The 12,642-nt window shown below is 43.9% G+C and overlaps 1 protein-coding gene across 4 annotated transcripts in view; it reads left to right on the top strand.

Moving 5' to 3' along the window:
* Nucleotides 1-9,078, top strand: part of LOC121596097 (ATP-binding cassette sub-family C member Sur) — an 85,042-nt gene extending 75,964 nt beyond the window's left edge. For all 4 annotated transcript variants that reach the window (XM_041920742.1, XM_041920739.1, XM_041920740.1 and 1 more), the window contains 8 exons: nucleotides 1,521-1,795; nucleotides 1,966-2,187; nucleotides 2,482-2,639; nucleotides 5,144-5,637; nucleotides 6,339-6,466; nucleotides 7,945-8,236; nucleotides 8,367-8,563; nucleotides 8,652-9,078. In XM_041920742.1, the coding sequence (XP_041776676.1) occupies nucleotides 1,521-1,795; nucleotides 1,966-2,187; nucleotides 2,482-2,639; nucleotides 5,144-5,637; nucleotides 6,339-6,466; nucleotides 7,945-8,236; nucleotides 8,367-8,563; nucleotides 8,652-8,831 (1,946 nt within the window). In that variant the 3' untranslated portion in view covers nucleotides 8,832-9,078. The remainder of the gene's footprint in view (nucleotides 1-1,520; nucleotides 1,796-1,965; nucleotides 2,188-2,481; nucleotides 2,640-5,143; nucleotides 5,638-6,338; nucleotides 6,467-7,944; nucleotides 8,237-8,366; nucleotides 8,564-8,651) is intronic.
* Nucleotides 9,079-12,642: the final 3,564 nt, after the last annotated feature.

Raw genomic sequence — 12,642 nt, 5'->3', positions numbered from 1 at the left:
TATTTTATCCAAATATGCCGAAAATAATGATAAGAGCAAAAACGATGAAAAAAGGTTCGAAATATGGATAGCTTTGACTTTAGTAATCTTCTAAAAATTGTACATATGGGAACCAGGGTCAAAATGATTAGGTGGAGCGAAATGGCCACCTGCATTATTGGCAAATTAACACGGTTATAAAGATTTCTAATGATTGAAAAATATCAAATACAATGTACGTTTCATAACATAAGATTTCAAAATAAAGAATAATTTAGCAAATAAAATGTTTTCTCTAAGCTATGTAAATTTCACCGTCTCGAAAATAAGCTTTTGTAAGAATTTAACGTATATTAGAGCAAAAAAAAGTGCATCCAGGCACATGATATTTATCGATGATTTACGTGAAAAAAGTAACCAACCAAAATTTGTAAAATGTTTCACTTGGGGCAAAATGGTCTTTATGTTTTGACAGGAGCAACATGATGAGGCTGTGGTATAAGCTAAGGTCGCTACAATACACTAGCTTTACATAAATAAAACTGTACTGTATGTTTACTATATCGACAAGAAAAAAATACTGACAACACGGGAATTATTGAAATATTCAAGCATTTTACTAAATTATTCAGCATAACACTTTAATACTCATCTTAAATCTCTACTCTCACAATTCTACCAAGATGCAAGAGCTTAAATCAAACCCTGAAGTTCAATGTTGTGGTCCAGTTTGCCCCTTTGTTTTGATGTGTCTTGACATTTTGTGTAAGATCATTTTGCCCCATAGCAAGACCATTTTACCCCACACAATACATTTTCACGACTTTTGACGTTGATTTTTAAAATCCATTTTAAACGTATATATTTGTTATTAATGCGTCATCTTATGATTGTTTTTCATGACGAAGACGTTGAATAATTGATTGATGTCAAAATAACAATGAAAAATTGTTTAACCAATAAGATATAAACCAAAATCTTTAACCGGTCCAATTTTCCTCGCTTTCCCCTACATGTAACTGAATAGGTATACACGATTATTTAAATTTGCCAAATTATATAACGACAACAATTTTTAACAATTTTCAGTCAGATTCATAATCTTAACTTTGTCAAAAAAAGGCATAAAATTGTGTTTTTTTGATTTTGATATTTGATATTATATATTGATTTGATATTTGAACTAATAATCACGAACGATTCAATTCGATCATGTTCTATTCAATTCGATAGATTAATTATCAGAAAACTTTTGAAATTAATTAAAATAATCCCTAATTCTCCTTCGTTCGAGTGTGATAAACTGGCTGAGTACTAGAATATTTTTCGTATGATAACTTGCATACACAATAACATGTCACATGTAGATACAGTTAACACAAATTTTGAAACAGCTCAGTTAAGCTATAGATCACCCGAGCAATTTCTAACTCTTTAAACCTTGAGCGATTTGCAATCCTTTGACCCCACTGCGCAAACGAAGACCACCAATCCTGTACAACCATGTACAAAATCTTTCCGCTTTCCTTCTCCACTTGCAGATTACGGCGAAACCGAAGTGTCCAACCGATTGATCTACGACGACGAGCGCAAATACGGCCGCATTCCGGCCCGAATGTATTGGCTGTATTTGATATCGTGCGGTCCGCGCATGGTTGCCATCTTCTTCCTGAGCGCGCTGGCCCAGCAAGCGCTCAAAGTGTACACCGACTTCTGGCTGCAGGAGTGGACGGATCAAACAGCGACCATCTCGACCATTGTCGTTCCGGCTAATGGCACGGTTGCCGATGCATCTTCGCCAACCAAACCGTTGGAGGTAACTGCTTGGGGCTTGGTGTAGTATCGTGCACACGAAAGGCTAAATTTGACTGTCAATTTGCATACGAATTGGTCGGATGTGATGATGATTGTCGTCGCCTCATGTAGCGGGTGGTAATGGATTGTTCTTTCTTTTCGGTTTAAACACACTCCGGCACACACACGTAGATACGGCGCCATTTTCACGCGTACGTCGCACTGTCCGCCGTGTGTATCGTACTGGCGGCCATCTCCGTACCGGCCGGACAGCGGGCGGGCAGCAACGCCCGGCGGCGGTTACATCGGGAGCTGATTGCATCGGTGCTGCAGAATTCCATCCATTTCTTCCAATCCGTACCGCTGGGGCGGATCATGAACCGGCTCAGCATCGACGTGGCCGTGGTGGATAAGGTAAGAGGTTGTTTCGGTCAAGATTGCCGTTCGATTGCAAAACCACAAGAACGCACGAACAGCAAGCAGACAAGGATTGCAAATTGATCCATAAATCAGTGCTTGGCATGGAGCCCCGCTTCCTTGACCCTAGCTTTCTTCATCACTTCAAAGAACGACTCAATCTGCTGCTGCTACTCTACAGCTTCATTCTGTTCGTATTACACATGCATTTATCTCGCTCTCTCTCTCTCTCTCTCTCTCTCTCTCTCTCGCTCTCTCTCTCTCTCGGGATCTTCATTTACCTTTCTACAGAAAATCGCTGCAACAAGTCAAAAGCTGCTACAATTCATTCTGCTCTGCGTGTGTGCCGTGCTCATAAATAGTGTCGTGACGCCGTATTTCATCCTGTTAACAATACCAATTTGTGGCATTTACTACATGGTGCAAAAATTCTACCGTGCATCGTCCAGGTAAGTAGTATTAAAGGATTCGTTGGCTGCGCTGCCTCCGGGGAACCATATCGTACTTCGGTATTTCGTTGAGCGGGTTACCAAGCATCTTGCCAAGCATGTCAGGATTGCGAAAGAGCTTGTTGGCCATGGTTGTTGTGGGATAGAGTTTTAACAAACACTGCCTTCAAAGAAGCGTTCAGATTCGGACTAGGACAATTAATCTCTATGGTTGGAGCGACAACCTCTGCGTGTTTGGGTTGGCTGATGGTTTGTCCTGGGAATACATTTTTACAAATAATGACCATTTGTTTCGTTTCTATGGTCGCTGCATCGTTATGTTCTTAATGTTTGTACAAGGACAGAATCGGGATACTTCAAAACATCTACCCATCTTTGGAACGTTTCTCAAAAAACAAACAAATTTTATGCATATTATATGCATACTTACGAATTCAAAACAATTGTACCCATCACTTAAAGTGCTCTTAATCTTACGTGCACGTAAACATATCCTCACCTGAAATACGCCAGCAACACAACTTTATAATCAGCAACTCGTTTGCAGCCGGGTTCTGTTTTCTCAGCCCAGCACACAGTGTCGGTAACAACAGAGTGCAGAAATGAAGTTTCCCATCCGTTGACAACCAATTTATCGTATGTGAAACATTTACTTACCGAATGGGGAGGGTTACGCTACACACTTTGTCACGGTTGCACTTTGCTATCCCTTGGGGGAAGGGAGAAGGAGCACGCCGAGTTGCACATGTAACTGGTACACACACACACACACGCAGCTGACGTATCTTACCATCGTCCGGAAGCCCCGGCGCCGGAAGACAGGTCGGGCGAGCAAAACACATAAGCAGAAAGCACAAATGCCGAAGCCAACGAACCTCCTCTTCCTGGCGAAGTTGGGCGAAGTGCTGAACTTCGGCCTGCATGTCTGTTGGGATAAAGTTCTACACACTCGAAATGCAATGAAAGGTGCAGAGTTATCTAATATCTAAACCTCTGAAGGACCCGCTGGGGCAGTAACAGACGTGGAAGTGAGACCGAAGCTCGCTTTTTGATGCAACGCCGTTCTTTTCATTCCTGCCCAAACGCATGGATGGTATCGGTGGTGAAGTTTCCCGTTTGCTGAAGTCGTTGATTTATAATTGGTGAAGAAAATTCTCATGCAGTGTCGTGGTCCGATGCAACGGTGGTCCCCTGGTGTGGGGTGATATACAAATTTCCGGCTCAAAAGCTTGTTTAACTTTGGTGAAATTGATTACGGCACATGGACGGGGACGGTACGAAAATTGACAGTCGGGGAATTGGTTGCCGCTGAGTTGGCATAAATTTGTGTGCTCAGCGGCTGCCTGATACGGCTGCGGTGGGTACGGTTTGTGCCGCGTCGTATGAATATCATCACATTTGATTGTTCCGGATGTACGGTTGTGGTGCTCGTGCTGCTTCTCTTGGTACGGTTTGTCAAGCGTAATTTCTCTCACTTGCAATAGAAAGTTGCCCTCTGGTGAAATAAGATCACCCCCTGTTCTTGAATTCAATCATAAGAGATCCAAACCTATGGACCGTGTGTGTGTGTGTGCCTCCTTGCACTGAGAGGACAAAGGTGCAAAATGCAAAATTCCCCACAGATAGGGCAAAGCTTAGAAAAAGCTGTGACCCCATGCTCAGTTTGTTCTTGAAAAATAGTTAAACTTTAATCCTGCCGTACCGTGTTGGCCGTCATTCGAAGGTGTGGGGCAAAAAATGGTCTCTGTAAGACACTAACGATGTTGCAACGAAATGGAAAGCGAATGCAGTGTAGCTTCGAAGCAGTACGCCTAGACTGGATTATCGTGCAAGTGTGTCTGTCTTTGTGTGAGTGTGTGTGTCTCTTGCATTGCAGGAACAGAAACACCCAGGACACATAAGTGGTATCGTTAGGATGCTGCCACATGTTACGAGACATGATCTATGGTAGGTCGGTTCGGAGTACCGCACACCAGAACACGTGTTCGATGGTTGTCCCGAGTCAGCCTTTTCTGCAGCTGCTCGGTCCACCGACAATTACCAAAGAAAATCAGAAGATATGGGTGGCCATTGGGCAAACCTTCGTTGCTCTAACGTTTGCTGCGTTCGACGCGTGACATGGGTTCCCTTCGGTAATGGCGTTTTGTAATTTTGAGCTCACCAGGAAGTGACGAGTTGAAGTTTGCAGAAGTTTAGTGCGCTTGGGGTTTCTTTTTTTTTACAAACCGCTCTCCTATAACCAAACGATAAAGATCTTCTTTGGTTTTGTAGTATGTTTTTGCTGGTTAGAATGTATGGTCTTCTCGAGAACGACATAGATTAGAAGCTTCAAAATTTGACCAAAGTTTAATTAACTTTGATGAACTGGAATGCACAGTACGTGTGCGGTAGAAAAGGTGTGGAGTGACAGAGTTTTTTTTATTGAAGTGGGTGAAAAAAAATGGTAGAAATAATTTAAGATTAAACAGCTCCCCAATAACCGGACGCATCCTCTTTCCAACCAGGGAGCTGCAGCGCATCGAAAGCATGACCTATTCCCCGGTGCTGGCACACTTTTCCGAAACCATTGAGGGCGTTACGACGATCCGTGCCTTCGGCCAGGAAGCACGCTTTATGGAGGTTTTGTTTAAGCGCATGGAGGCGAACAACGTGGCTCAGCTGGCGCTGAACTGCAGCAATCGGTGGCTCGGCATCGCGCTGGACTATCTCGGTGCCATCATTGTGTTCGTCGCGATCCTGACAGCGCTGATTACGGCCAGCCTGCGACCACAGTCGACCAGCTCGTCGCTGATTGGGCTGGCGGTTAACTACGCGATGCTGGTGCCAATCTATCTGAACTGGGTCGTGAAGCTGTTCGCCGAGATGGAAATGTATGGCGGTGCGGTCGAGCGAATACAATCCTTCATCGAGTGCGATGTCCAGCGGCGCCGGCAGGACGGTGGTCTCCGGGGACGTTCGTCAAGAGTGATGCAAGACACCGGTGTGGTGCCGTTTTCATGTAAGTCTCTTGGACTGGATTAAAATTGATTCCTTTCAGCAATTCCTCCTGCTCAGCGAGCGGTTGGCGGATGGATGTTACTGATGGAAGAATATCTACTGAGATGTTACTACGATGTTTAATCTTTGATGAGTTATTGTCTGTGGCGGTATGGTGGGGGCATGATACGGTAGGAAAAAGGTCCCAATGCTTCATCGATGGTCATGTTGTGTCCGGTTTATTATCGGACTGGTGCGTTTCGCATGATTGCTTTTATTCCCCAGTAACGGCTCCATTCACTGGCTGGTTCAAACAGTTCCGCACACAATCAAACTTCGATCAACTACAGCAATCTTCTATTATTTCTCCAAGATGACAGAAAATCACTGTAGCTTGTTACATGTTGCATGTTTTATGAAGATATTTGCCGGTGACCGAGATGATGCCCGGAACGCAGACCTCACATACCAACGTTGGCTTTCTGCAAGTTCCGATCATCGACAGATTTATTCCCACGACACACCCTGTGCTTATCGATATTTTATCCGGTTCGGATATGCCACTAACGGAGAGTTCAGTATTTCCGTGGTGCATGCCGGAAGCAGAAGCGCCAGGAATATTATTCAACTTTCAACATCCGATCCGGTTCAAGAAATATCAGGAACTTCTTACAAATTACACATTCATATTTACCTCATTTTCTTTCTTCCACTATAATGCAGATAAAACTGTCCCAATATCTTGGCCCCTGCGGGGTGTCATCGTGTACGAGGGCGTCTCGCTGCGCTACGAAAATCAAAAGGAGAACATAATCACAAATTTGAATTTAACAATCCCGGCAGGTCAACGGGTAAGTGTGAGGGGATGGGGAGGGCGGGGGGAGTTGCGAAGCACGCAGGGCATAGCGTTAAACAAAACACTACACTCGCTTTCTCTCTTCTCACTGCATTCTCGCTCACGGGTTCTTTGATTCTATCGTTTGGCTAAAGGAGACAGGAACAACCGTTGTAACAAGGTTCTCGTCATCATTCCACCTCACAATGTCTCAAGTGGCATCCCTTTGCCCGCGCGTACTTGTGCGCACCATCCGGCCCTGCCATCATCAACAACGCAGTACAATTAATTATTTAAATGACTACTTTTACATTACCCAGCGCGCAGCTTGGTACGCCACAGTCGAAGCGATGGAATGTGTTCCAATAGCTTTTGAAACCGTTGCTTTCGCGCTGCTGCTACGGGATAGGGAGTTGCACAATGGACCTCGACCCAGGGATCGTACTTCATCGCCACAGTCAGGGAGCGGCGGGAGGCATGAGACTAGTGGCAATAGATAGAAGGTGCCCCCGGACTCACAGGCTAATGGACTGCTCGGGTGCTTTGAATGCTAGCTTCCTTGCCCCGTTACCCTTTCAAGCTTTACTCTCAACCGACCGTTGCGGATGAATGTTTAGTAAGAAGCGATAGTTAAACATCCTGGTTGGTCGAAACAGTGGCTGGCCGAACCCCAACCAGGACGATGAGCGTGTGGATGAGAATGGTAGCAGAACGATACCGGGCGGTTGCTGAATGCCAATGGCATTCCTGCAGCAGCAGCAGCATGGACAAAGTGTTGTCTAGCGCAAGGGTGCTAGGCGAAAGGAAGTGCAATTTCTGCAACAAAAGCGATGCAAAACAGAGAAATAGTAAATAAATGACTTTCATACGATACCAGCGTTGGTCGAACGATGGTCCACCGGTTCCTTTTCATGTAAACCCCGAGCAAAGGGGAATGGGTTGCGGATAGTACCGAGAAACAATCGGTAGCGCTGCCGTCGTGTGAGATACTTAAGGTAGAACACCAGCACCACGAACAACAACACACACTCTTGTACAACCCGGGTGCGAAATTGATGACCAGGAATTAGTTCGTACACAAACCGGGCAACCCTTCCTGCTTCTTTTCCCTATCCTGTTCTCGCCCTGTCAAAAAAGCGGTAGTTTGTGACAAATCTTGAAATTAAAAACTAGTTTGCCTCTGTCTCGTAACGGGCGCGTTTTGCCGGGGTAGAATATCTAGAGCAAGGGTGCAAACACTAACGAGCAACTAAAAACATTGCCAATACCATCAGTGGCACACTTTCCTTCTCGCACTCTCTGTCTGTGTCCCGCTGGGTGTTCTCGTTCTCGTAGCATACCAATCGCCACTGGACTGGCCTGTCAATGCTGACAATTCGAACGATTGTTTTCCATTTCCCGTTGGTGTCACGTTCGAATTCGATCCAATCACTTTTTCATTTCGTTACATTCTCTCCCTGTTACGCTCTGTTCCTTCTCTATCTTCATCTGAAGCTTGGCATCTGTGGACGCACTGGAAGTGGGAAATCATCGCTAGCGTTGGCCCTGTTCGGTGCGCTGGAAGTTACGGCAGGTCGCATTCTGATCGATGACGTTGACATCGCCGGACTGCACACGGATGAGTTGCGTTCGCGGCTATCGATCATCCCCCAGGAGGTGATGCTGTTCGGTGGCAGCGTGCGGGAGAATCTCGATCCGAGGGGTCATTTTTCGGACCTGGAGCTGTGGAACTGTCTCGAGCTGGCGCAGCTTAAAAATGTCGTCATGTCTTTACCGGACGGATTGGGTAAGGGGTTAACAGGAAACAGAGTCAAACAGAGAATTTCTCCTCTTCCGGATTTTTGTTGTTGTCAATTGTAATTGATATTAACATAATTTTACATGCATCCTGCCCTTACATCGACTTGCACCTACAGACACACAGATATCGGACGATAAGCATTATTTTAGCAGCGGTCAACGGCAACTGTTCTGTCTTGCAAGGGCCATACTGCGCGGTTCGGTCTGTCTGGTGCTGGACGAGGCAACGTCGTCGCTCGACACGGAAACGGAGAAGCTAGTCCTTCAGGCAGCGAAAAAAGCGTTCAAGGGACGGACGGTGATCACGATTGCTGTAAGGATGGATGGTTCTAGGGAAGGTTACGTTGGGTTTAATTGCAATTAATGTGTTTTTCCCCTTACACTTTCGACACTATCGATAGCATCGGCTTCATTCGCTGGTGGACTACGAACGGGTTCTGGTGTTAGAGCAGGGCCGTATCGTTGAGGATGGATGTCCCCGGAAGCTAGCTGGTAAACCGGGTAGCAAATTTGGAACTATGCTGAAAGCAACCGATCACCAGCAGCACGCGATAGTGGAAGACGATGAAGCAAAGCGGTAATGGATCGTACCCGGTGAGAGTGTAATTAATCGTCTCTCGTTGTAAGATGCTTCCGAAGCGGTGTAGTTCAAGCAACGATTATACAGTGTGCCGATCGCGAAATGGATGCTGTAAACGGAATATATCGTTTGCCTCGGTGTTACCATAGACAGATTGTTGAAATTATAGCAAAAATGTACATTTTGATGACTAGAAATCGAACTCGAAAGTGATATGTAACTGATTAATCAATAAATTGGTGGTCCAATATAACAAAATTTGTAATGGATATAATGTTTTGTTGTGAACTATTATTTAAATCTAATTCGATGACCCTGCATTCCACAATCACATTTTATGCGAATCATATATCTCCTTGGCCTAACGACCTTTGCCGGCCTGTACAGGCTTTCGAAATTTATTATTTATTATAAAATCTGACAGATAGGCGAGATAATCGCGGTTCGTGTATGGAACCATCCGAGGTCTGGTGACGATTGAATATGCCAAGAAGAAATATTTTGTATTATTTGCGAATCAAATTATCTATTTCACATAGTTTATGCAAAATAAAATGCAAAACACGTTTCTCTACACGTTTTTTTTTTCAAACAAATTTATCAGAAAAAGTAAAAACAATCGATTCGCGCTACCGCGAAAATCTCAGCAATACCGATGTTGGGTATCTCTGCGAAACCGCGATTGGAGGCGCGGAAGATTTGACAGCTCAACTGTTCTACAACTGTTATAAACAACAAGGCGGTACCGCGACGATGTCGGTTCGTCTATTTCCAGCCTTAAATACTACGCAGTCGGATGACTATCCTTGCTACTGGAAGAAGGTCCACACGAGCCTTGAATCCACAACGGGTATGTTGTTATGTTAAGGTGTTAAGTCGTGCGAGTTATTAAAAGTGCTACGGAACCGTTCCCTATACATGATCATGATGATGATGATGATGATGATGATGATGATGATGATGATGATGATGATGATGATGATGATGATGATGATGATGATGATGATGATGGTGATGATCATGATGATAAATACCTTTAAGATGAAGGCGAATATTCAGTAAGTTACATATGCGATTTGACAGTCGAAATTCTCTCAAATGAGTTTTTGGGTGCTAGTACACAAAAATATTGGTCAAAGGATGCCAATTTTTCTTGGATACTTCATAGCAACATCTTCATTAGTTTTCCTCAACATAAATATCTCTCTAAGCTGATGACCTCTTACACCTTAGAGAGATTTCACTGTATTTATGGAATCTGTTTGGAATTCAAGTAAATCGTAGTAAATAATAGTTGATCAGTATTGCTATACAACACCAAGTAGTAGGCAATCCGCAATACAAAGCTATACTTTTACTTCTTTAATGCATTGTTAAGATGCATAAAAGTCCATGCACTTCGTGAGAGTAAAAATTATAATAAATGGAAGTTAAAAAAATAATAATCTTATTCGTTTTGATTTGCGTTTCCTATGCGGCTATAGTACACTGTACCAAGTTCTACATGACATTTTGCAAAACTGAATGAAAATATATTAAAACAATCATCATTCTGGCCTGTTGCCGCATTTATTGTAAACTTTATACACCTTCATGAATAGATACTAAAATAATCATAATTGCGGCCCGTGCAGGATAATCTATTCCCGTTTCCACAATCAATTCGCCATCGGTTATAAGCCTCATATATAGTTACTAGTTTGGCCCTACAAAAAAGCTACACCAAACATAACCATATCAGCTAGCACGTGCCCGTCAGTGCCCCTTGTGCTTCGGGATGCACTTAATAAAATATTCACTTCCAGTCATGGATAAGCCATATGAGAACCGCGAGTGCTGTTCGTTCGTTCAACGTCGCGGGGCATCTAGTGGGGCACATTTTTAGATGCAACTGTAGCGATACTGTAAGAAGGGAAGGCAAGCGGCGGGGTATGTGATGAAGATATTCGCACAGATTGCAGCACTTCCGAGGAAAGGGTTCTAGTCGACAATGAATTATGAAGTATGCATGCAGTGATTCTTTGTAAACTTCATACAAGCGAAAGATCGTGGAAAATAGTTGGTAGAAAAGATTGAAAGGATTTTATCTTTCCCGGAATATAATTCATCAGCAGACAATATGTGGTGGAAGTTAAGCGATTTGTTCCACCGGGCTCGTTTCTCAAAGTTAGTACTACAAAAAAACTGAGAAATTATATTATGCCTAATCCAACTAATGCTTGCAAGTATGACTGAGGAATCGATCTAACCTTAAGCTTCTTTGAATATAGGTCCTTGGAACTTTTGGTGCGGGAAAGCCTTGTCAATTTTCCGAAATATTTTAGATTCACAGCTTCCGCATTCTAGAATATCCCGCGAAATTCCAGCTCATTTGTTCATCGACGATCGTTAGCCGGTATGTTTGGAGCAGCGGTCCGGATGCAAATGCAAAGCATCCTCGAGGGCTCTCTGCAGCGCTTTCTGTTAACGATGTTTGCCCATGTCCGTTGGAAGCGTTAGTACAAAACGGGTCGGCGGCTTGTGGCTTTCGTAATCATATTTATGCATGGTAATGACACAATTTCCATGCTCCACATGAACCACACCGTGTGGCGAAGGATTCACGATACTGCTCACACCCGGTCGTTCCGTTGCAGATACAGTTTCTTCGTCTTCCGCCGCGAATTGGGGATGAGCTTCGCTGCCGTGGAAACGTCCTTGGATTATGTTTTTTTCTTTTTATTTTAACTCCCTACCAGAAGGTTGAGCTGCGCCCAGACTGCAAATGGCCGAGCGGATTGGCGGATATCCGGTAGCTGGTCCGCGTGAAATGTTCTTCCGTGTGCTGCCGGTGGCAAGGGTGCGGCGTAGCTGAAGTGCGCGCCCGAAGAAAGTCATCAACATGGGCGATGACGGGTGCGGCATAAAATATGCGGCTGATAATCATGCAGCAATCCTAGTGCTTTTGATAGTGCAGCGCAGCAGCTTCTTACGACGAATTTATGCGGCGTGAGAATGGCTCGGAATCGCGTTACGGTAGCGACGTGCCGTCAAAGACATCCGGATCGGGGCGGTAAAAGCTCTCGGCGCAGGGCTGTAAAAGCTTTAGGCAGGACGGGAAAGTGTCACCGTTTATGCGGAAATGTGGAATGAACCATTGTACGATACTTACTAAATGCCGTTGAGACTTATTCGTTGGCGTTGAAACGTTCCAAATGTTTTAACATAATTATTATATGATGGTACATTTTATTTGCAATTCGTTTGTATGTGCGTGTATGTATACATTGCTTAATGTAGTGGTACAGAGTTTGGAAGGCATCCGTTCGTAATGCATCATTAAAATTTCATCATCCTACATTCCCAGCACGCTTGCAAATGATAGTTCCGGTAGTTGGAGTGTGCTATATGAAACAATTATTATACCGGAAGGGTGTAAACTTTTTTGCAACTCATTCCCCTAATGCCATGCGAGTATCGTGAAACATAGCTGGTTTTAGGAAGCGATACAGTGTTCCAATATGTGTTATAGCACGGAAAGAACAGTTTAATGAATAACGCAAATAAAATTGTATTATAACATGTTAGGATTTTTTAAAAATTTTATTCGCACAAGCGTGAAACACTTTAGGGCAGTGGTTTTCAACTTACTTTCAGTATTCCCCCCATGTGAGTGTATGTAGGATTATATTCCCCCCTCACAACTTCAATCAGGGGAAGGGCATTCTGGACTATCTAGTATAAGTAAGAGTCACCGTGTTTTTTCCATCCTGTTTTACAATTTCTTAACATGTGCAGCAGTTTTTTCAGCTCCATTAATTGTTTCATCATGG

Source organism: Anopheles merus, chromosome 3R, assembly GCF_017562075.2.
Source record: "Anopheles merus strain MAF chromosome 3R, AmerM5.1, whole genome shotgun sequence".
Lineage (NCBI taxonomy): Eukaryota > Metazoa > Arthropoda > Insecta > Diptera > Culicidae > Anopheles > Anopheles merus.
Note: the sequence above shows the minus strand (reverse complement) of the source record. Positions and strands in the feature narration are given on the sequence as shown.